Genomic DNA, 23,333 nt, shown 5'->3' with positions numbered 1-23,333 from the left:
GCTGATGGAAAGGTGTTGACAAAAGAGTGATTTTAGCACCCTGGTTTATTAACTCTGCTGCTGAAGAGCAGGAGCAGAACAGTGCTTTTGGGGGAGAGGGAGGAATGAACCCTCCTGTCCATCACCACTGCTCTGCTGCCAAGGAGTTACAGAGCCAGCACCTCTGTAGAATGCTCTGGCAGCTGCAGACAACTCCCTGAGTGCTCCTCAGCTGGCACAGCTCAGCAGGCAGCTCAGAGCTGGGATGCTCTCTAAGGGCCAGTGTCCCTTCCAATAACTCCCAGTCACCTTCCTGAGTGCAGGAATGTCCTGAGTGAACATCTCTTTGCTCTTCCTTGCAGCAGGCTCAGGAAAGAGGAGTCCTTCCTTAGGCCTGGCTTTGGGGAAGGAAGCCAAGGACAGGCCCCCAGTGAGGCAGAGTTCCTGGAGCACAGCTTCAGGTTGCACTTCACTTGGTGTAACTGGAGTAGATGCTCCGAGTGTCCCTTGTCCTCCCCTCCCTTGTGACTCAGGCACTCGGAGTGTGTGGCCAGGGAGGAGCTGGCTGGGAAAGCTGACAGGGATTTAATTGCTTCTGGCATCCAAGGGCACCCACCCACAGCCTGGGCTGGTCCTGCTTCCCCACACCAGCATTTCCATGAACTCATGCCCTGGCAGAGGGAGAACTGCCCAGCACAGCCGTGACAATCCCTGCAGCTCTGAGCATCCAGCGTGGACAATCCACGGCTCTTCTCTTGAAAAGTGGCTCTGTTGCTGGGCTGATAAATGCCCCTATTTTTTTGCCCCTGGGGAATGGGGTGTAGGTCCTTCCCTTGGGCTGCCACCACAAAACCTGGGAATGTTGCCCAGCCTGCCCTGGCATTGCTCTTTCACAGGGAGGGGGATGATGGCAGCCCCAACTATCCTGCTGCCACAGACAGGCAGAGGGATTGTTCCCATCAGCAGCTCAGCTCTGTGGGAATTGGGTTCCTGTTCAGCTGCAGGAGGTGCTTGGGTTGGAGGGAAAGCAGTGACTGAGGTTTGGGAGGTGACTGCTGGCACTCAGAGGTGATGTGTGCACTGTGCCAGGACACACTGATCCCCCCGAGTCTCCTTTTGGGAAGTGACACTGTATTTTCCAGCAGTGGATCGTAGGATCACACCATCCCATACTCCCTCCCACTTGGCATTTTTCAGCCCTCACCAGCTAAATAGGGTCAGATCTGGCCAAAATTCCAGGGACAGACGCTGTTAACCAGCAATGGCCCTGCCCAGTAAGAGGGCTCCAAGGCAGAATCCATGCCCAGGTACATGGATGGTCAGTGCCACTCCAGGCTGGATGTCCCAGAGCACAGGGACTGTCCCAGGCTCAGCCCCACAGCCCCATCTCGAGGCCTGGGCACACCCAGAGCAGCTGCTCCTCCAAGGCACAGCACCAGCTACAGCAGGCATTTGCAAACGGTACATGAAATCCAGGGAAATTCCATCCTGGGGGATGACAGACAGCTAAAGGGGGGACCAAAACCACAGTTAGTGCCCAGCCAAGTCCCAGGGGAGGATTCCCAGCACGGGGTGCAGTTGGTGACCCATTCTGCAGGCACTTACATACAAGGAAGACCAGCAGAGGGAAGAATCCCTTGGCAGGCACTCCCTGATTATTCCTGCTTTAATTCCTTCCATTCATTCTCACCCAAGTTCTCCAGCAGAGCTGGAAACAATCACCAGTGACCAGTTAGCTCAGGGAAAGAGAAGGGAGGGGAAGGAGGACGGGGAAGCTTCCCCGAAGCCATTCCAGTTACAATGAAGCTGTTAGCAACACAAGTGGGGAGAGCACAAGAAGACTGTCCAGAACATGTGTCACTGGGGTTATATTACCGTGCAAATCCTGCCAAATTAACCTGGAGAGTTGTTCACAGAAAACTCAGCACTTGGAGCGTTCAACTGCCCGTGATGGGATGGGGAGCAACACATCCTCTCGTGGTATGTGCAGCAGGTTCCAGCTTCCTTTCCCTGGCCTCCCTCAGAGGAGGAGTGCAGCATCCTTCCAATAAATTCCATGTTGTCCTTGGCTCTAAAAGATGATATTCCTGATTTCAGTTCAGCTTGACAGATGGTTTGTATTTGCACTGCCCCCAGCTGAGAACTCCAACGACTGGAGGCACCAGAGGGCTGATAACCACTGAGAATGGTGTCTTCCTAATGCCTTCACCTCACTGTTCACTCATGAGGGAGGAGCAGGAAAGTACAAATAAACATGGACCTGACCAAAGGCTGGATGGAAATGCATTTTACTGTCTTCTGAGGTCCATCAGTACCAGGTTAGTGCCATGGCTTTGAGTGTGGAGATGTCACAGGGAAACTAAATCCATACACAGTTTGGACTTTAAAAAAAAAACTGTTAAAACACATTTCTGTCCTCCTGCAGCACTTTGCTGAGCAGAGCTGTGCTCTGGGCTGGTTTGGGAGCTCTCAGGACAAAGCCCTGCCTGTGGGAGTGCAGAGGAGGCATCACCACATCTGTGGGCACAGTCCCTGCCTGGCACATCAGCCCTGCACACAGCAGGCTGACACAGCTGCCCTCAGCACTTGATCCAAGGCTGAGGATATTGAGGGTGGCTCTGTGCTCTCTACAGGAAATTTAGGATCAAACCTAAATTTCAGCTCAGAGCTACAGCACTGCTGGGAATGCTTTGTTGTGGGCTCTGCCCGTGCCAGGACACCCTGAGGTACAGCCTGAGCCGTGTGTTCTGCTACTGAGATTTCAGGTAGATTCATTTCCCCTTTGTTATTAAATTTTTCTGTAAAATAAAATACCAAATTAAATCGATTTTTGCTTTATTGGGAAGGCTGTAGCAAATAACTCTGAGCTTCTTTGCAGGGACAGCAGTGGGGATGGTTCACTGCAATGCTTGCAGCACGGCCAGGCTGAAGAATCCTTTCCTGGTAAAAGCAGTTGGATTGAACAGGTGAGCAAAAGGAACAGCAGCTCATATCAAATATCTGTACCCAGTGAGCAGACATTGCCCTCAGGCAAAACCTTGTTATCCTGTAGCATGATATCCCCTTTCCATGGAACAGAACTTCCTTGTTTTAGCTCAGCCCTGCCAGAAGCTGACAGGTATTTTTCTCCTTTTTTTTTCCCTCTCCAATTCACTTGCACCTGTAGCCACCCCTGGTTGTTTCTCAGCGTGGTACCAGGGCCATGCAGGGCAAGGAGACTGGAAAAACCAATCCTCAGAAGGAAAAGAAAAATTACCTTTTGCCTTACAGTGCTTGTGGTGTGGAACAACAGGTACAGCGTGGCTTGAGACAGAACAGAGAGAAACTCCCTCGGGGCATTTGGAATCTCCTTTATTTCTACAGAACACTGAAAATGGTTATACTGGGGAGGCAGGGGAACAGCATCCAGCGGGAACACACAGCCTGCAGTGACGAGCAGCACACAGACCCCACTAACACCGCTACAGAGACCGCGGGGATGCGACGGGACGGAGCTGCCCTGCCCTCCCCTGCCTCTCGCCCGCACCGTGCAGTTTTTGGCAATGCCGTGTGACAGGGGATCTGTGCTACCACTTCAGACACCGCTGGAATCCCGAGGGAGCCCCGGCTGACCCGGCTGAGCATCAGCTCATGGTCCGCGGGAGCTCCGCAGAATCCCGGGGAGGGACCGCGAGGGGACGAGGAGGGACGGGGCGGGGAGAGGACGGTGCTGGCGCTGCCAGCTCACACCCAGGCCTTGACCTGAGTGTTCCAGCCCCTGGCACAGCCACAGGGACCTCCCCCCTCGTAGCGGCACCACCTGCCCCCCTTGTACACGGCCAGGCTGTAGGGCTGGAAGCACATGAAGAGCCGCAGGCGCCGGGCCAGGCTGCAGTAGATGGCCATGGCCACCACGATGAGAGGGGACATGATGACAAAGCCCAGGATGATGAGGGCAGAAGAGCTGTTGTCATCCAGGATGCTCTTGCAGTAGCGGGCAGATGAGTGCAGGACCTGGGGGGAGAGTGAGACAGAGCTTAGAAACACAGAGCCACTGAGAGGGGAAAACACCTCCAAGATCATCCAGTCCAACCAGTAATGCACACTGCCAGAGCCACAGAGCCACTGAGAGGGGAAAACACCTCCAAGATCATCCAGTCCAACCAGTAATCCACACTGCCAGAGCCACAGAGCCACTGAGAGTGGAAAACACCTCCAAGATCATCCAGTCCAACCATTAACTCACTGCCAGATCCACCCCTAAGCACCACATCTGCAGCTTCTCACAGGTCTGGTGGTGGGTGGGAACCCTTGAATTCCTGGTGCTTTCACACAAAAAATACCTCTTCCCTCCCTCTGAGCTGAGCTCAGCACACTTCAGGCTGCACTAGGTGATGACATCACATCTTAATCAAGATTGTAATTATTCCAGCATCGCTGTGGGACAAGGACACTGCACACTGATCCTGAAGCAGGAAACACTAATCTTTATTAAATCATCAAATAGCATTTGATGGGCAGCAAAAGGCCTCCTGGTGCTACATCCATGTGTGTGGAAATTACAACAGAGTAAATAAAAACACAGCAAGATGTGAGATCCTGCAGACAGAGCTTGGTCATTCCATAGCTGCTTGCTGGCTGGAGACCCTCCAGACCCCTGCCCTGGAGCAGACCCTTGTCCTCTGTACACACTGGACTCATTTCTGCCTCTGAGCATCTCTTGGCACTGAAAAACCTGCCAGGAAAGACCATTCACTCCATTTGCTTCAAAGCAAAGACCAACTGGGCCTCACTGAGTGGTATTTAAAGCCCTCCTTTCGTGCTGGCAGCAGCAGAGCTGAGCTGAGCACTCAGTTGTTGTGCATTAACAAAGGCTGCAGGCAGCCCCCACATCCCCAGACTTCTTTCCTTTTTCCCTGTCCTTTCAGCAGTAAAAGAAACACAACCCATCATACTGCAAAAAACCAACAATAAATCCATCTAATGGACCTGCAGTGCAGAAATCAGCCTCTGGCTACCAGGAAGGCATTGAAAGGCCCAAAGACAAAAGGACTGCTCTTGTGAAGCCAATTGCCACAATCCCTTGCTACGATTGTATTAAAGAAAAGTCTGTGTTAAAAGACTCCTTGTGGCTTCCAGCAACACAGGGGCTTTCACTTCTGTCTGTTTGGCTGCACTCAAAAACCTTTTGCATCTCCTGAAAGCCTTTGGCTGTGCCTGCAAAGGAGAACTTGAGGTTTTCCAAGGTGAGGGAAGCTGGAAGGGGCAGTTCTGGGAGCCAGTTCTCATCTTTTTCCTTTTTTTCCCATTTTCAGTCCAATTTGAAGCCAATAAATTCTGACTTATAAAACAGTCATATTGAGCTGGTCTAACAGTTAATGCCTGCAAGGGAAGCAGGAGAACTGCTTTTTCACCTCCATGTTTCATCAAGTGATCCTAAAAATATTTATAGGAATATACCAAGAAGAAATTTGTAAGGAAATAATGCAATCCAGAGCACAGCAAACAACTGGAAGAATCACACATGCAGTCAGAGCCTTTATGAGCAGAGGGGGCTCATTTTGGGTGCACAGCATATTTAGGAACACATCTGAATGTTAGACTGGCATAAGAAGGGGATTAAATATTCTGCCAGACTTTATTAATTCTATCTTACTTAAACAGAAAGCAGCAAAGCCTTCCAGAGCCCAGGCAGGACTGTGAGTTGCAGAGGAGTTCAGGTTGGCAGCTCTCAGTCACAGACGAGAGAAATGTTGTGACATTAAAATGCAAACAGCATTTTAATCAAAATCAAGCTGGGGAGTGTGTTCACCTCACCTGGCACTGCTGCTTGGTGTTTCCATGGGGACACAACTTTATTGCCCAATCAAGCTGCCATTTCCCACAGTACCTGTTCTTGTCAGCCCAGATTCTACACATACCCCCCTTAGGAAAAAAATCTGTCCAGGCACACACCCCTTATGAAAACAAAGCCAAAGCTTGGGGTGTCTCACCTTACCTTTACAGCCACTGCTCAAATAAACCCTCAGGGGTGGCCCTAAAGTGGCTGGGAGCAGCCAGAGGGAGCGAGGCTTTCTTACCTGGGAGTGGCACTGGAAGCCAAAATAAACCACCACGATGGTGGGGAGCAGCACAACGGTGAAAATAACGAACATCAGGAGCAAATTAATGAGAAAGACCAAGGAGTTCATGGTGCCTATGGCCAGGGTCCACGCCAGGCAGCACCAGGGATTGCGTTGCTCCCTGGGCAGGAGCTGGTCATCCATGTCATAGGGTGGGAGGCCAGGGATCATCTGAGACTTTTCTGAGAGGTTTTCTGCTCCAAAGTCCTCGGTGTCCTGGGCAGACATTCTTCAAGGAGATCAGTCAGCCCACGCTCTTATCCAAAATGGTTTCTTTGCTTTCGGAAGCAATTTGCAAAGGCTTTTTCTGCCTCTTCCACACGTGGACAAGGACCCTTAATCAGAGATCATTATGAAGCAAGGAAGGAAAGGTGTCTTTCCTTCCTTCTTTTCTTTGCCCCCTGCTTCCTCAGGACCTCGCCAGTACAGGTTGTTTTCTTGAGGTGGTTTCCCAGCAGTGTCCCAACCTCAGATCCAAGTAAATCTGGCTGCTGGAAGTTTGGCAGTAGTTATTACCTTGGTTTAGAATCCAGAGTTCTACTGAATTTGCTGTTGTTCTTCCCAGGGTTATGATCCCAAGAGGTCCCAAACAGTTGCTGTCTCAGCTGCTCAGTTCCAGAAGGTGACTGGCTTTAGTGTCCTCCTCCTCCACCTTTGAGCACTGCTGGTTCTTAGGAATATCAGGCTTAGGCACCGACAGACCCTTCCTAGTCTTCAAACCATCTTTCCATGCTCTTCACCCTGTAACCATGTAAATATTCCTGCTCAAGCCTCACCCAAACGAGGTGACCAGTGAAGATAAAGAGCAGGAGCTGTTTCTCCCCTCTCTGGAGTCCTTGCCCACGGGGTGCAGACCTGGAAGCGGGGATGGGAGCGGTGTGTGGTGTCACTGCTCTCAGCTGTCTGTGCTCACAGACACTCAAACCCAGGCAGTGTCGTCCCTTCTGAGCCAGCTCTCAGCTTTGCAACACTGCTTTGTTTACAGAACAGGCTCAGAAGCTGCTCTCTGTGCTGGCCAATCCTTCACATCTGTCTCACCAGGGATGTGATTGAGCACTCAGCACCCAAGAGCCACACTCGAACCATCCATCCCCAGGGAAAGATGGTCCCTCTCCAACCTCAATTGTTCTGCCTCTGATTCATTTTCTAAAATTCCTCTCCAGATTAAAAAAATCTCAGAGAAATTGATAACAATCACTGTATACCTCAGAAATCATCTGTCCCCTGCAGTCATCACTGTTACTGATTGCAGAACATATTGATATTCTCGTAGTGAAGGCACAGCAATTATCAATTATTTAATCTGCCTCATATGATCACTTTTATTTAAGAATTACAGTGGCATCTGCATGTTTATGTAGCCTTTTAGATACAGCCATGGTAATAAGAGAGAGAGATTGAAAAACACAGAGAAAAACAACCTTTAAAACAGACATCAGAGCACGAAAAGTCCATTTTCATCATGTTCCTTCACATGGCTCCCAGGGGAGGTTGCAGGCCACTCAAGCTGCAAAATGTGAAATTTCTTCACAGGTCTGTCCAGACATCCAGAGGGAAATAACTGCTGAATCCAGCCTGCCTTCAGTGCTGAGAGACAGTGTTAATAAAGCCTGAATCTGTGCAGGAAACCAGATGGTGTTGGGTGTAATAAATGTGACTAGTGGCACGGAGGCAGTGAAAGAGTCCCAGTATTTACTCTGCCATCTAAAAGCTGCTGATTTAAAGATGTAATATTTTTTTCAAGCTTGATTTATGCCTTCTAAGAGGAAAAAGGACAAGTCACACAAAGAACCCAACACAAAACTATAGGAAGAACAATTGAGGTTAGGCTTAAACCATGGAAAGATGAGCTTGGTGCTGGGCAACTCAAAATCCTACAGCTGGTTTTACCATCTGGTGAGGGCACAGTGGGGTAGTACAGCACAAAGCTCCTTAACTAGTCATAAAAATGCCATAAATTCTAAAAAGCTCTGCTAAATCCAGTGAAACTTTCCAAAGTTCTTTTGCTGTAATGAAAACACATTTTAACCTGTGGGAGGTCTGTAAATTTATTTTCCTTTGGAGAAAAAAAATTCAACACATGCAGATTCTGAAGATTCTTCTGATAGTGTTAAACAAATCCCAGTGATAGTAAGAGAGATTGCCCAAGCCTCTAATTCTGTGAAATTTCCACTTCCTTAATAAGCACCTGCCCAGAAATGGGAAAGATATCTGGATGATGGAGCAATTCCTACCAGGAGCATCATTGCTTCGAAATGCTGGAACTGATTGAAGAGGATCAGACAAATTCATTAGTTCTCCGACGCCAAGGACTGCTGCTCCAAAGGAATAATTTTCTGGCAGCACCATCTTGTGGTTTGCTACAGCTCATAAATTTTTATTTTATGTCTCGCAATCTCTTACACACGGGACGGTTCTACCCAGGTTGGAATCGTCCCAGTCCCTGCAAAGAACACCAAATCCTTGCACGGTGCTTTAGCGTTGCTGGTTTGGGCACTTGTTGGAGTTACAAAGCCCAGAAGCACAGAGATGAGAGGACAGAGTCTTAAACTGCGCCAGGGGAGGTTTAAATTGGACAACAGGGAGAATTTCATCATGGAAAGGGTGGTCAGGCCTTGGAAGGGGCTGCCCAGGGAGGTTTGGAGTCCCCACTCCTGGAGGTGTCCAAGGAAGGACTGGACATGGCACTCAGAGCTCTGGGCTGGGGGACAAGGTGGGCATCGGGCACAGGGGGATCCAGGGCTGGGAGGGCTTTTCCAGCCTCAGTGATCCTGGGATTCTGTGAGAGCGGACAAGGCAAGGCGCGGGGAGCGGGGCCGGGAGCCGGGGGGGCGGAAAGGCCGGGGAAGGACCGGGAAAAGGGCTGGGAAAAGGATCGGGAGAAGGACCGGGAGAAACACGGAGGAAAGGACCGGGGCAAGGATCGGAGGAAGGGCCAGGAGAAGGACCGGGAAAAGGATCGGGGGAAGGACCGGGAGAAAGACAGAGGAAAGGATCGGGACAAGGATCAGAGGAAGGGCAGGGGGAAAAGCCGGGGGAAGGACCGGGGAAGGGTCAGGGAAAGGACCGAGAGAAGGTCCGGGGGAAGAGCCGGGATGGACCCGAGAAAGGACTGGGATAAGCATTGGAGAAGGATCGGGGAAAGGCCGGGAAGGACCGGAGAAAGGGCCGGAAGAAGGACCGGGAAAGGGCAGCGGGGAGCAGCGGCGGAAGGAGCAGGGAGCGATCGGCAGAGGGACCGAGGGCAGGGCCGGGGAAGGCTCGGGGCCGGCTGAGGGGCAGGGCCGGCTGAGGGGCAGGGCCGGCACCGAGCCCGCCCCGGAAGGCTCCGTCGCAGCCATGGTGGTGCTGAGCGCGGCGCGGTGGATCCGCAGCCGCCTCACCGACCGCTTCTGGAGGAAGCAGGAGGTGCTCAAGTACGCGCGGGTGAGTGCGGGCCCTGAGCCGCCCTCCCAGCCCGGCCACGCCGCCCTGTGCTCCCCCTCCCCGAGCCCCCCGGGGGTCCCTGCCCAGCAAGAATCCTGAGAAGGAGGAAGAAATAAAAGCACTGTGACAAGATCAGTCTGCAAATCCATCGTGCTGCAGGCCGGTGTTGATTGTGGCTTTTTTTGTCGATTTTTTTTTTTTTTAACTGGGCAAAGGAGCTGCTTTTTGAAAGGGGAAAGAGGCTGCTGCACAATGTGACTTCAGCTAAAGTTCAGGCTACTGAACCTTTCTCAAGGGCATCCTGGGAGGTGTAGTACATCTTGCTGTAATATTGAGGTAGAAAATGTTGAAGGAAGTGGGAGTGTCTTGGTTTTGTAGCACCTAAGCTGCCCCCCTTACCAGTGGTAGTTATTTCTGCCTGCTTCCTCTTGCATCACTTTAGGTGGGTGTCAGTGGTACCTCCAGTAAACTCCTTTTGTTATACTTTCTGTATATATCTGAGGCTCCTCGTCGCACGAACACAACAAAGGGGCAGCTCAGGAAGGAGAATGAATGTGTGAGTTTAGGGTTGGGTGAAAGCACTGGCAATGATTTTGTGATTGCTTCCTGGAACCACAGCCCAAAGTAAGGTCTGGTTTTGGCTCCATGCTGGACCAACATTTTCTAGCCCGCTCCAACTTTTCAACCTTACATTTCCCATGCTATAAACCAAGGAAAGAATACTTTCCTTACACGCCAGCTGAAGTGAAGTGTTCAGCGATCCTTGCTGTGGAGAGCTGTGAAATGCCAGTGAGCTTATATTGGTGTTACTGGAGGGTTTGACAGCCTTAAACATAACGGGAACATCCTGCTTTTGTTCCAGCATTTTCGTGGGAGGAAGAACCGCTGCTACAAGCTGGCAGTGAGGAGCGTTCGCAGGGCGTTCGTGAAGTCCACCAAGGCCAGGGCAGAGAAGAAGAGAGTCCTGAGAGCGGTAAAGAGCAGCACGTTGGGTGTAAACATGAAAAGGGGAGAAAGGCAGAAGTAAAACTGCCGTCTTCCTTACTGGGGGGGTTCCCCCAAAACCAGGCAGTGAAATATATGTGTTCAAAGTAAGGATTCTCAGTCCCTGTGTGGGCTGGAATGGCTCGTTCAGAAGTTCATATGGGTGTGTGATGCACTGAGGAGGCTGTGGGTCTCTGGTGACCGGTGGCAGGACCTAAGGAAACGGCTGGAGCTGTGTCAGGGGAGGGTTAGATTGGGTATCAGGAAAAGGTTCTTCCCCCAGAGGGTGGTTGGGCACTGACCAGGCTCCCCAGGGCAGTGGGCACAGCACCAAAGCTGCCAGAGCTCCAGGAGTGTGACAACACTGAGTGACAGGGTGGGATTGCTGGGGTGTCTGTGCAGGGCCAGGAGTTGGACTGGATGATCTTTGTGTGTCCCTTCCAGCTCAGGATATTCTGTGATGCTATGAAAATGTTGTATTTAGTGTGAGCAGACCAGTGTGGCAAAAGGATTACTTTTAAAGTATTTTATCACTCAAGATGTTCATTTTTACCCTTTCAGCTCTGGATCACAAGGATTGGAGCAGCTTCCCTTGAACATGGTCTGAAGTACCCAGTCTTCATAAGCAACCTGGTTAAGGTAGGGATGGGGCTTGGAGAATAATTACTTACTAATTCTAGTGATGAAAGGCCTTCTGTTTGTGAAAGCAGTTTCATTCACTTCAGGAATTAAGTTCTGCCCTAAACCTGTTTCTCTTCCTTACATGCATCATCCCCTTTTATCCTGGTGAACATTGTGGCTCTACACCTTGTTCTGTCCCCAAAACTGTTACTGAGCACCTTAAGAATGAGACTTGTAAAATGCTCTTACACTGTTGCTCTTGTGGGCATTAAGTGACAACTTGCTTTCCTTTTACTTGAAGAAATTTAGAAGAAGTTTAAAAATACAAAGCTTCGATTGGAAAAAAAAACACCCTAAGAAATCTGTATTCTCTTCACTGACTTTGTGCTTTGCTGAGCATGGGCAGTGCAGAGAGCTGGTGCCATTGTCCATGTTTTTAAACATTCTGGGAATTGGTTTTAATTTGTCGATACAGCTTTTAATGTGTTGAGACTGTTGGTTTTAATTTTAGTTTTAATCGGTTTTCATTTGTTGATACTGTTTTTAATTTGTTTGAGCTGAAACAAATGCCATGGGTTAACCTGGAACACATGGCCTGGAGCAAAATAAGAGATTCTTCTTCAGCTCTTGATTTCTACCAGAAAAACTTAGGAAACAGGTTTTACACAGTGGCTTAATGAGATATCCATGGCCAAGTAGTCATGTGTGACGGTCTTTAACAATTCCAAAATTATACAGGGTAGAAAAAAGGTAATTTGCCTTAAGACCTCAGGTATTAAGCACTAAGAATGTTTAATGAAATTTAATGAAGAGTGTTTATATAAACAATAAAGTGTTTATTATATTTAATAAAGTGTGATTAAGCATTGCACTGTTGATCCTAAAAATTACAGGACTTAACCAGCAAATTTTCTTGCATTTAGTCCCAGGTGGAGCTGAATAGGAAAGTGCTCGCTGATCTGGCTATTTATGAGCCAAAGACCTTCAAGTCCTTGGCTGCTTTAGCCCAGAGGAGGAGACAAGAAGGATTCCTGGCTGCCCTGGGAGATGGAAAAGAACCAGAAGGGATATTTTCACGGATTGTGCGTCACCACTACTGATATCAAAGAGTCTGTATATATGTGTTATAAACAGGGATTGAATTGCAAAGTAAACCTGCTCTGTGACTGCTGCTAAGATGGAAAATATGGGACAATATCCTCTAAGGATGGTTCCAGCAGGATGAGGTGGGTCTGGGTGTGAAGCTTCACCTTGGTGGCATTTTCCTGTGTTGTTGTCACTGAAACCTGTTAAATTAAAAGTACAGTTCAATGTTAGCAGTCAGGCCATGCAAGAACACACATAGCCTGTTCTCTTAATAACTTAATAAAGATATTTTTTCGGTAACTTTGGAAAAAAACTCATTTATGTGGTGAATTCTGGCGCTGCACAGTGAAAACCCAGCTGGGGTGGGGGAGTGTGTTGACCCCAACATGTGGACCTCAGTAGCCAGTGTGTTAAGGACACAAGGACACATACAGTCTGCTCTTTTAAGGACTTAATATAGGGGTGTTTTTTTTTGGTAACTGGCTAATGGAAAAAACAATATGTGTGTTGAATTCTGGCGCTGCACAGGGGAAAACCCAGCCCGGAGGCACAGAGGACATCGACCCTCGCACGTGGACCCTGTGTGTTGAGGACACAAGGACACACATAGTCTGTTCTTTTAAGGACTTAATCGAGGCCTTTTTGTTTGGTAACTGCTGTGGGGAAATAACATGGGGAAATAATTTGGTGAGTTCTGGCTCTCCATGTGGAAAATCCAGCCCTGGCGACCCTCGCACATGGAACCCAGCAGCTGCTGTGTTAAGGACACAAGGTCACAGAAGAACTTAATAAAAGAGGGGGGTTGTGGCAACTATTGCTGGGAAAATTAGTATGTTTTGGGGTTTTTTGTGTGCGTGGTGAGTTCTGGCGCTGCACGGGGAAAACCCAGCCTGGGAAGGGGGGCGAAAGGGCGGGGGCGGGACATCGACTCTCGTGCACACGAACCGCGGCAGCCGCCACGCTAAGGACACACGGGCACATACAGTCTGTTCTAACATTTAACTTAATTGACTTAACATTTTGACTGAATAAACACATCTTTCCGGTAACCGCTGTGCGCAGACAGCGACGGGGCCCGCCCCGGCTCTGAGGGCGCCGCCCCCCCTGCCCCCGCCCTGCTCGGATTCCCGAGAGCTGCGTCACCGCGCTGCGCGCGGCCCCGGGCGGCGTCTGACGTCACGACCTCTCCGCCAATCAGCGGGCGGCACCGCGCCGCTCTTCGCCAATCAGCGGGGGGCGGACGCGGGTGGAAGCAGAAGGAGAAGGAGCGCGGAGCCAGCGAGGCGGCGGCACAAAATGGCGGCGGCGACGGCGGGCGGTGCGGGAGGCGGCGGCAGCGGCGGCAGCGGCGGCCCCGCGGGTCCTCAGGCCGCCGGTGCGGTTCCCACCCCGGCGCCGGGTTCCGGCGCGGTGCTGATCGGCGACCGGCTGTACTCGGGCGTGCTGATCACGCTGGAGAACTGCCTCCTGCCCGAGCACACGCTGCGCTTCACGCCGTCCATGAGCAGCGGCCTGGACCCGGACACCGAGACCGAGCTGCGCGTCACCGGCTGCGAGCTCATCCAGGCGGCCGGGATTCTGCTGCGGCTGCCGCAGGTGGGGCTGGGCCGCGGGTGGGGAGGCTCTGGGAGCGGGCCTGGCCCTCTTGGGCTTTCCTTTGTCCCTGGGCCCGCTGTCCCGGTTCCAGGCCGGGGAGGCCGCGGGGACCCGGTTCCAGGCCGGGGTGGCGGGGACCGCTCGGGGGTCGCTCAGGGACCGCTCGGGGGTCGCTAGGGGCCTTGCCCGGCCTGGCCCGGCCGCGGAGCGCAGGAAGCGGGTGATGTCAGCGCCTTTCCTGCGCCGCCCCCGCCGCCTCTGCTGTGATCGGGGATTGTGCAAAGACGGATTTGAGTCGTGACCTCGAGAGGCTTTTGTTCCCCTGGAGAACTTCGGGCCCAAACGGCCTCGTTGCTCTCTGAGCGTTAAAACTTTCCAGGCGTTTCCCAGCTGCCAGGCCTCAGCTACTCAAATATATGCAAATCATAATGTTATTAGTTTCCATTTCTCTTTCCACGCCCCAAAATCAAAGTTTTTCCGGTATATCCTCATAACTTTCAGTTTTATTGAGTTTTGGGGCTTTTTTCCCCCCTTTAAATCACTATTTATTCAATTAACTTGGAGCATATTTTCATACTTTCTAAAATTTGCAATTTAATGTATGAATTTGGCTTAGAGTATTTATGGTCTTGATAACTCAAGTACTTTAGTAGCAGTTCTAGTTTTCCTTAGATACCACTGAATTTACTCCCAGACTTCTGGGTCCCAAATCTGTAGAAATTTCTCATTGGAACTGCTGGTTTTGTTCATGCCTGTTGTGGTTATCTGTTTGTTTGGTTTTTTTTTTTTAGGTGGCTATGGCTACTGGACAGGTGCTATTCCAGCGTTTTTTTTATACCAAGTCTTTTGTGAAGCATTCCATGGAGGTAAGGGAACATTAAATAACGTGTTATTTATATACATAGAACCATATACACCTTTTAATCTTTGATCTCTTTTGGCAAGTTGTCATCTGAGATGTGGCCAGTGTTAGTGGCTGGCCTGGAGGTTATACTTAGAGAACAACATAATTTTACGAAGCTACATAATAATGATTTTTTTCAAATGTTTAGTATTTCCTTGTTTTAGCACAGTTTTCTCTTGTTGTCCCTCCTTCAGCTGTTGGAAGAGATCAGTTCCTGAGCTGAAACTGTTGTTATATGATACAATACGTTATATAAAATACATTACATATTTGTATTTCAGCATGTGTCCATGGCCTGTGTTCATCTGGCATCCAAAATTGAGGAAGCCCCGAGACGGATACGGGATGTGATAAATGTGTTCCATCGCCTCAGACACCTGAGGGAGAAAAAGTAAGCTGAGACTCTGCAATAATATTCAGTATTTGTGTTGTATTTTAATAATTAAACTTCATAATTCGCTGATTTACAAATCAGGGAGCATCTTGAAGAGATCTCGTGAAGGGGAGTTGACACATTTTATTAAGTAATTTTTTTTTAGTGTTATAAATACTGATACCTCTTATTTTTACATGAACACAGCCTGCCTATGAGCCCTCTCTGAGGTTAAGATGATCTCCAGAATGTGACCTTGTCTTGCAGAAAACCTGTGCCTCTAATACTGGATCAAGAATATGTGAACTTGAAGAATCAAATAATTAAGGCAGAAAGAAGAGTGTTGAAGGAGTTGGGATTTTGTGTTCATGTGAAGCACCCTCATAAGGTTTGTTCTGCCTAAGTTCACTTCATAACCAGTGTTTCATGTGCTGTAATGCTTTGAGGAGGCTGCCTGACTGCGTGGATTGTACATGATAACTTCAGTTAATTCAGAAGGATTAGTTTCTTACCATCCTGATGTTTTCTTTCTCATTTAAGAGACTCTTACTAATTGGTCTTGTATCACTGCTGAATGACGACGAGGTGGATGCAGGTGCTCAGTATCCCTTGAAGTCAAATTGGATGAGTAGGTAGCTTTGGTGTTAGAAAATGTCACTGTAACATAGATCCTTGAGCAGAAAAGGAATTGGGGACCTGGAGTTGTCACGATCTCTCCTTGTGGAAACATGCTGAGGTATTAAAGCCATCTGAGCTAGTTAGTGGGTTTTGTGTTCTAAAAGTTACACTCAGGTGTGAAGAGCTTGGCTAGAAATGAGACTGTTCTCAGTATTGAAGTGTCAAGTATCAGACTAGGGTGATACTAGACAGGTACAACTCCTGCAGGTATTAGGATGGTGCTTTATTACCATTAATATTATAACTATGGTAAAAGAACTTCCAACTTCTGTGCCAGCAGAACTTGGGATCTTCCTCTTTCCTCCAAAAACTGCTGTTGAAAGTCTTCTTTTTGAGCCTGCTTGGCATCCAGAATTCCCTCTAGTCACCCACCCTGGAGGGCAGCTGCACTTGTTTGTTCATTGGTGTGAACTTTGCCTTTAGTCCTTTTCTCTCTGGCCTCGTTTTCCTTTCAAAGGAAAAGCCCTTCGAGCTGAGCAGCCCAGTGACACCCAGTGTGTTAGATCTGTTCTCTGCACACACTTCCCTCACTGCCCAGTGCAGGCAGCAGTATTTTCTCCCTAGTTGCAGCTAAAAGGAACCCTGAGGTTTGTAGGAGAACATCCTTAGGTGGCATCCAGGTGAAGACAAGACACCTGGCTGAGGAGGAGGATGGATGGGCTCTGAACGTGGAGAGCTAGGAAGGCCAGAGCTGTGTGGATAAACACTGGGGATGGTGCAAACACTTCATGTGGAGTGTTGTAGGACTTGAAAGAGGCTGACAGATGCCTCCTGGATGTCCCTCTGAAATGAGTTGGTGGCTCTCCAGATGCTCGTTAATAACTCAGTAACCCATATCTTCCAGATAATCGTTATGTACCTTCAGGTATTAGAATGTGAACGTAACCAACACCTGGTCCAGACCTCATGGTAAGTTGATTTTCCTTGTTCTAAGAGACCAGAAGGGGCAGTAGCAGAAATATGTCACTTGAGGCACTGGGCAGCATTGCTCAGGAGTGCTTGGGGCCACACCAGACAGATCCACTGTCCTTGGCGTACCCCAAACTACTTCCCAAATGTTGATCGGCCTCTTAAGTCAGAGGCACTGTTTTAATGGTAAGGTAGCTTTCCACCCTGACTTCTCACTTCCCTCCTCTCTACTTCCACTTTTCAGCTGAAGGGAAAATGTTGGGGTGGGTTTTAGTGTTTCCTTGGGTTTTTGTTGTTCATGTGTAGTTCAAGTCTGTTTCCAGTGCTGGGAAATGGCTTTTCCCAGGCCTTGAGCTCGATTACAGGTGTATCAAAACCTCAGCACAGACACATTTCTATTATCTATGTGGATAATGCAAGTTGTCAGCTTCTAAGACTGGATAGATGGATAGACTGGATTCTTGTTTGCCAAGAAATGTCCTCTGCCTTATTGCTTTCATTACAATAAATATTTGCTTGGGGGTGGGAAGCTTCTGTAAAATTACAGGTCTGAAAACTTTTAACAAATAAATAAACGCTTCGAAACCATAATGCTTTTTAACAATAGCGTGGTGTAAAAACCCTTTTAGTGAGTCCAAAGACCATATTTCTGCTGACTGAACTGTCTGGTACTGTGACCTGTGTGTAGAGAACCAGTTTTGACTTTTCTTTTCTGTACTCTTTTAATCAAAGGGTAGCCTCTGAGGGTAAGTGACTAAGACTTCTCCTCTGCTGCCCATGGTGCAGGGATAGCTGCCGTCTTCAGTCAACCCAAAGCTCTCCAAAGAGAAGGCTGGCTCTAGACAGGTGGTATATACATGATAGTAGAGTAACTGGCCAACTGCTTCTTGTGCTTATACTTTTATTTTTTTATTGTGCATTTTTGACTGTTTGTATATTTTATAACCTGACTGTTGAAGTTACGAAAGGGTTTTAATGTTCTATCTCGTAATGTGATGTGTTCTTTAAGTGATAAAGCAAATTTAAGGTGGGGTTTAAGTCTTAAAGGGATGGATTAACACAAAAAAATACGAGTAGTTTGCATTTGTAAATTAGTCAGAAAACATTTGAGTACATGTTTGAAGCCTGGAGACAAATGTAACACTTAGAGACACTTCCTGACTTCCCAGTACCATTGCATGGAGTACTGGAATGTGAGGTATGGACTGATCACTGCCAGTTATCTGCTTGTAATGGGAGGAGGAGGAGGAGGGGAGGAGGGAGGGAGGGAGTTACCCTGCTAGAGAAATGGGTCAGATGTTACAATAACACATCTCTTGTGCTCATGTTGGTTGCTTCCAGTACCTGCAAACTGGTGGGTATCCAGTATAGTTGGTTTTTGAAATGTGCATTTTTCACAGCTTTCCCTTTTTCTTAAAATATTGTGACAAGGATTCATTTCCCCACGTGTCTGATTCTGAGCCCACAGGGAAGATGTGCAGAGGCCAAACCTGGAGCAGGCATGTCTTTCAATTTGGCACATTAAAAAAAAAAAGGCTGTGTGACTTCCAGCTGAAGTTCCACTTTATCTCTTTTTTTTTTTTTTTTTTTTTTTTTTTTGACCAAAAGGTTTGTGCTCTCTTTGTAGTGGGACAAGAAAAGTAGGTTTTGAAGTTCTTTTTTTCCCAGAAAGATGAGCTGAATGGGTAGTGTTGCTTCTCTGGGGTAGCAGTTGTTCTTTGTGTAAACAGGAATGTAGGACAAGTGGGAGTTGGATACTCTTGGGATTCAAGTTCCTTTGTCTGCCCTTGTAAACTGCTTGCAGATGTCTGGCCTGTGGTCTCTGCTTTGGATGTCTTGGGGATCAGTGAATCCTTGTATACTGGGTACCCACACGGTTAATTACTACTTTAAAACATAATATTTTGAGGACTTCTATTGTGTCTGGTTTTAGTTTTTCTCCATCTGATATTTTGCTTGATATAAGTGCTCAAAAACTAGATCTCTTAAAGCACATCAGCTGAGAGATTCAGAGGAAGTTACTTTGTGTATTTAAGATTTAACAGGATAATTCTTAAGTGTACTGACTGGAATATGTGCAATATTTTACAGTTTTCTCATTCTGTGAATATTCATTTTAAGCAACCTTACTGAAATGGGACAATTTGGAAACCTTATTTCATGTGCCAAAGAGGAGATCTGCCCGAATACTGACTGTTATCCTGAACTGACGTTCCCAAACAACCTGATTTCTTCTATGGCTGATTTTTGCATCAAAAAGAATTCTGTTCTGGATGGAAAAATCCTGCTTCTGAAGGAAATGGACCCCTTAAATCCCAGTGGGAGTTGTCATGTGCTGAAGAGGACTGCACTTTCCTGGGACAGCTACTGAAGGAGCTGCAGCTTTTGCCAGACATCTGGTTCTGCCCTATTGCAGGGAAACATGTGAACCTAAAATTCTATAACTGAGTACTCCAGACCATATTGTATGTTGTCCTGATGAAAATAACTTTGTCTATTGCATGAGAGCAGGCCAGTAGAGATCCAGCAGGAAAAGTGAAGTTCAAATTGGTTCTCTTCTCACAGCTGAATTTTCAGCAGTCAGTCAGGCTTAATTCCTGTCACACATCCCTACCCTTGAGGGATTTACTTTAGTTTTTCTTTTTTTCCAAGTTAAAAAAAAAATAAATCATTCAGCTTCTCTTTATAGAGTTACAGAACTCTAATGTTGAAGTCTAGTAACTGAATGCAGAAAGAAATAGCCCTCGTAGAAGTAAAACCAAAAGAAATAAAACAACAAAACAAAACAAAAACCCCCAAAGAGCTTTGCAGTGCCTTGCAACGTTCTGCTCTCCTGTCTTGCAGGAACTACATGAACGACAGCCTGAGAACAGATGTCTTTGTGAGGTTCCAACCAGAAAGCATTGCCTGTGCATGCATTTACCTGGCAGCCAGGACTCTGGAGGTGAGCCAGGGTTTTCCATGGATTTGGGAGGGGGTTTTAAGCCTCCTCACAGGAGCAGAAAGCTGAGGGTGTCTCCGTCTCTGCCTTTCAGATCCCCCTTCCCAATCGCCCGCACTGGTTTTTACTGTTCGGAGCGACGGAGGAAGAAATCCAAGAAATCTGCTTAAAAATTTTGCAGCTCTACACAAGGAAAAAGGTTTGTTTCTTTTGCATGTTGGGAGCCCTCACTTAAAAAAAAAAAAACCAAACCCTTGTCCTGTTTGGAACCAAGGCTGGTTTTGGGAAGGGAACATGAAGGGAGCAAGGAATAGTCGCTGTCCCTGTGAGCGAGCAAGCAGGAAGTTCAGTTCACTGAGTGTTGTCACCAGCAGTGCTCCTGTGTCCACAGGTGGATTTGTCTGATCTGGAAAGTAAAATAGAAAAGAAGAAATTAGCTATTGAAGAGGCAAAAGCACAAGCTAAAGGTCTGGTACCTGAGGGAGTCCCGAGTTTGGATAACACATCAGGATTTTCCCCTGCCCCGAAAAATGGTAAATAGTGGATAACTCAGTTTTAATAACTTTCTCATCTTTCATGTATATTTACCCCTTCGGGGTGCATTTACAAGTGTGGTTTGGGGTTGGTTGGGGATTTTTTTTTTCAGGCTGGCTTCTAGCTACTGTTCAACTGGCAGAGTTTGAATAGCATTGCAACTTTGTGATTTCTTGAATCAGATAAAAGCTAAAATCAAATTAGTCTAAAATTAAGACTAGTTTAAACTCATATAGTGCAGGGGCTTGTTTTTATGTGGTTTTGGCAATAAATACTAGCAACTGGCATGTTATGCTGAAGCAATATTAAAGCAGAGGTGTGTTAGGAGCTCTGGCAGGAGTAACATTTTGGGGTGACTGGTGGGGAATATTTTGCTGCACTTCTTGGTTGAAAGTTTCCAGTCTGGTGCCAGTCTTGCCTAGAAGGTAACATTTACCATCATCTCCCCTCAGTTTACCTTTAAAGTGATACTGAATAACTGGCAAGAAAAGGAAGTTGCTGTTCTGCCTCCAGTTCACTCCTTGAGTGAAACATTTGGCAAAAAGTTTCGGATTAACTTCTGCTTTCTGTGAACTTGTTCAGATCTGTTTGTGGGTGGTTGTGTGTGTGGAAAATGCAGCTGTGCAGTTCTGATCCTTGCAGAGGTGGTGAGATGGGGCGAGGGGAGCCTTCAGTCCTTTCAGGTACTTCCCATACTTGCAAAATAGGTAACAAAGGCTTGTTTTTCCAGAGTCTCCAAAGGAGGTTAAAGGAAATAAACCTTCCCCACTACCTGTCCAGGCAATGAAGAATGCTAAAAGGAAAACAGAGGGAGCCAAAAGAATGAGCTCCAATAGCCCAGTAAATGGGTAAGGCCTCATAAGGAAGCAGCTTCTTTCTTCCCACGAGTACTTTAAGCAAAATAACTGAGTGTTTATTGTCTCTTGCAGCGTCCAGAAAGGGAGGGAGAGCAGAAGTCGGAGTGGGAGCAGAGATCAGAGTTACTCCAGATCAGCCTCGAGATCTGCATCCCCTAAGCACAGGTATGTGCTGCTGCACGGGGGGGCTGTGCTGGGACACCCTCCCAGGCTGGGATTTCAGTGGTTTGTCCCCAAGAGGCTGTGAAGTGACACAGCAGTGTGTACTGCCAGTTAAACTCCAGACTAAACTCCAGACTGAACTCCAAGCTGGGGCGTTTTGGTGGCAGTGTCACTATAACTGAAGCTGGAGAAAGGGATACAAGTTCCTAAAAATTTCTCCAGTAAGCAGATGTTTTAGGACACAGTTTTTGGCATAAAGTTTCGGATTAACTTCTGCTTTCTGTGAACTTGTTCAGATCTCTTTGTGGGCGGTTGTGTGTGTGGAAATTACAGCTGTGCAGAACAACAGAGTGCAGAATGAAGATGTCACAATTTAAGACAATCGTGTTTTCTCTCCTCTTTTTTCCTAGGAAAAGCGAGAGTTACTCCACCTCCAGCGGCTCCAAATCCCACAGCCGCTCCCGGAGCCGCAGCGACTCCCCCCCGCGCCAGTTCAACCACAGCTCGGGCTACAAAGGCTCCAAGGTGAGGAGCTACAAGAAATCCAAAGACTACAAATACTCCACCCACAAACCCCGCAAATCCCGCAGCCGGAGCTCGTCCCGCTCCCGCAGCCGCTCCCGGGAGCGCTCCGACCACTCGGGCAAGTACAAGAAGAAGAGCCACTACTACCGCAACCACCGGCACGAGCGCTCCCGCTCCTACGAGCGCGCCGGGCACCGCTACGAGCGCGAGCACCCCGGGCACAGCCGGCACCGCCGCTGAGGGCACCCCTGCTCCCGAGCCCGGGGTTCGAACCGCCTCGCTCCCTGAGGTCCATCCTGCTGGAGCTCCCTGCTCCTTCCTGAACCCAAGGGGTGAGGGGCTCCACGGGAGAGATGTCCTGGTGACTGTTGTGCTGGAGCGTCCCCCGTCCTGCTCTTTAGTGGTTCCCATCCTGTAGCGTCCCGTCTGGGGCTTCCACTTCCCTGTGGCTCAGCCCTTGGAATGCTGTGCCCTGTGGAACTGGAAGGCCCCCAGGCAGTTCCTAACCCCTGGGAGTGGCTCTGGTGCTAACAAAAGCTGTCTTTTCATACTGACTCTGGTGTTGTACAGATGGGGGGTGACTTTTCTAGCCCTGTTGCCTATATTAGGTTCTATGTGTATATATATTTTGCAGTGTTACAGTACAATATGGAAATATGGCCTTACTAGCCTTTACACTTTATCCACAATTGTAAATAAGCATTTGTTTAATACAGGTGAAGATATATACAGAAAATTCAAAACTTGAATTCTATGAAAAACAAACCCTTGTGTAGAAAATTCTGATAAATGTGAAAGTATTTAGCTCTGTGCATTGAGAGTAGTATATTTTTATCTGTGCAATGCTGTGTGCAGGCCACCAGCTCATAAGACATTTCCTATATATACATTTTGAGTGGTTTAAAATTCTTTACTCAGGATCTTTGACACTCTGAAGAATTAGTAGTTTGTCAATCTGCATGCTTGTTGGAGAACAGAGCGTTTTAAAGCCAATTAGCAGACCCCCGCAGCCCAGTAGTATCAGTTCTAGTGGTATATCTGAGCTGTTACTCTCTCATGCTCCCTGATTTCATTAAAGTATTTGATTTTCTATTAAATTTACTTGATAGTAGTTTCTTATGAGCTACACCCCTGTGCCTACTCATAAGGAAAGAAATTTGATGATTGTCAAATTGTAGTGGGCTTAAAACATCGGATTAAATCCCTGTTCCCTCGAAGTTAGGAATTTTGGGGCATTCTATTAATTTAGGCACCTCTCCAGTCAATCCCAAATGTAACATCCCCCAATCCACAAAGATCTGAGCTGGGAAGTGCCTTTCCCTGCCTCCAGGTGTAGCTGGCAGGTTCCAGCTGAGGTTCCTGAGCAGGGCTGGGACATTTTGGGAAGTCGGTGCTGCTGCTGAGCACAGCGGAGATCCCGTGGCTGGAGCTGGCAGAAGAGGAGGAGCTGAAATCAAAAATAAACCTGAAATTAAAAAGCCCCACGTTTTTATGAGCCTGCACATACAGGTCTCAGCTCTCGAGGTGAGTTATGGCTTTGTTGTCTCAGTATCTGATGACTCTTCCAGGGTTCTTGCTCATCAGAACATCTCAGCTTATTCAGTGATCCCCATTCCTGGTGTTCAGATCCCAGACACAAAGAGGTCACTAAGCAGTT

The 23,333-nt window shown here is 48.0% G+C and overlaps 3 protein-coding genes across 5 annotated transcripts; 2 read left to right on the top strand and 1 right to left on the bottom strand.

The window, feature by feature from the left end:
- Positions 1–3,319: 3,319 nt before the first annotated feature.
- Positions 3,320–7,238, bottom strand: TMEM88B (transmembrane protein 88B). The gene is made up of 2 exons (XM_051786123.1): positions 6,039–7,238; positions 3,320–3,972 (listed from the first exon to the last, which is right to left on the bottom strand). Exons 1-2 carry the CDS (start codon positions 6,306–6,308, stop codon positions 3,703–3,705), a joined length of 540 nt encoding a protein of 179 aa, XP_051642083.1. The 5' UTR covers positions 6,309–7,238; the 3' UTR covers positions 3,320–3,702.
- Positions 7,239–9,356: 2,118 nt separating this feature from the next.
- On the top strand, positions 9,357–12,497 carry MRPL20 (mitochondrial ribosomal protein L20). Its single transcript, XM_051786279.1, has 4 exons — positions 9,357–9,506; positions 10,369–10,479; positions 11,052–11,129; positions 12,035–12,497. The coding sequence occupies exons 1-4, from the start codon at positions 9,420–9,422 to the stop codon at positions 12,209–12,211; spliced, it is 453 nt and encodes a 150-aa protein (XP_051642239.1). The 5' UTR covers positions 9,357–9,419; the 3' UTR covers positions 12,212–12,497.
- A 957-nt stretch (positions 12,498–13,454) lies between these two features.
- On the top strand, positions 13,455–22,773 carry CCNL2 (cyclin L2). Of its 3 annotated transcripts, XM_051786106.1 has the most exons (11): positions 13,455–13,793; positions 14,585–14,659; positions 14,979–15,088; positions 15,338–15,458; positions 16,593–16,657; positions 19,502–19,601; positions 19,693–19,797; positions 19,990–20,131; positions 20,863–20,980; positions 21,062–21,154; positions 21,562–22,773. In XM_051786106.1, the coding sequence occupies exons 1-11, from the start codon at positions 13,494–13,496 to the stop codon at positions 21,914–21,916; spliced, it is 1,584 nt and encodes a 527-aa protein (XP_051642066.1). In that variant the 5' UTR covers positions 13,455–13,493; the 3' UTR covers positions 21,917–22,773. The 3 variants fall into 3 exon arrangements, with proteins under 3 accessions (XP_051642066.1, XP_051642067.1, XP_051642068.1); XM_051786107.1 differs by lacking the exons at positions 13,455–13,793; positions 14,585–14,659; positions 14,979–15,088; positions 15,338–15,458 and adding an exon at positions 17,390–17,503 and having other exon boundaries at positions 15,465–16,657; XM_051786108.1 differs by lacking the exons at positions 13,455–13,793; positions 14,585–14,659; positions 14,979–15,088; positions 15,338–15,458; positions 16,593–16,657 and adding an exon at positions 18,984–19,122.
- The last annotated feature ends 560 nt before the right edge of the window (positions 22,774–23,333 follow it).

The sequence above is a fragment of the Manacus candei genome, unplaced genomic scaffold, assembly GCF_025592945.1.
Source record: "Manacus candei isolate 608988 ecotype Guabito, Panama unplaced genomic scaffold, ASM2559294v1 h1tg000022l, whole genome shotgun sequence".
In the NCBI taxonomy this organism is placed as follows: Eukaryota; Metazoa; Chordata; class Aves; order Passeriformes; family Pipridae; genus Manacus; species Manacus candei.
The sequence above is the reverse complement of the archived record's forward strand: the minus strand, read 5'-3'. Positions and strand labels throughout refer to the sequence as shown.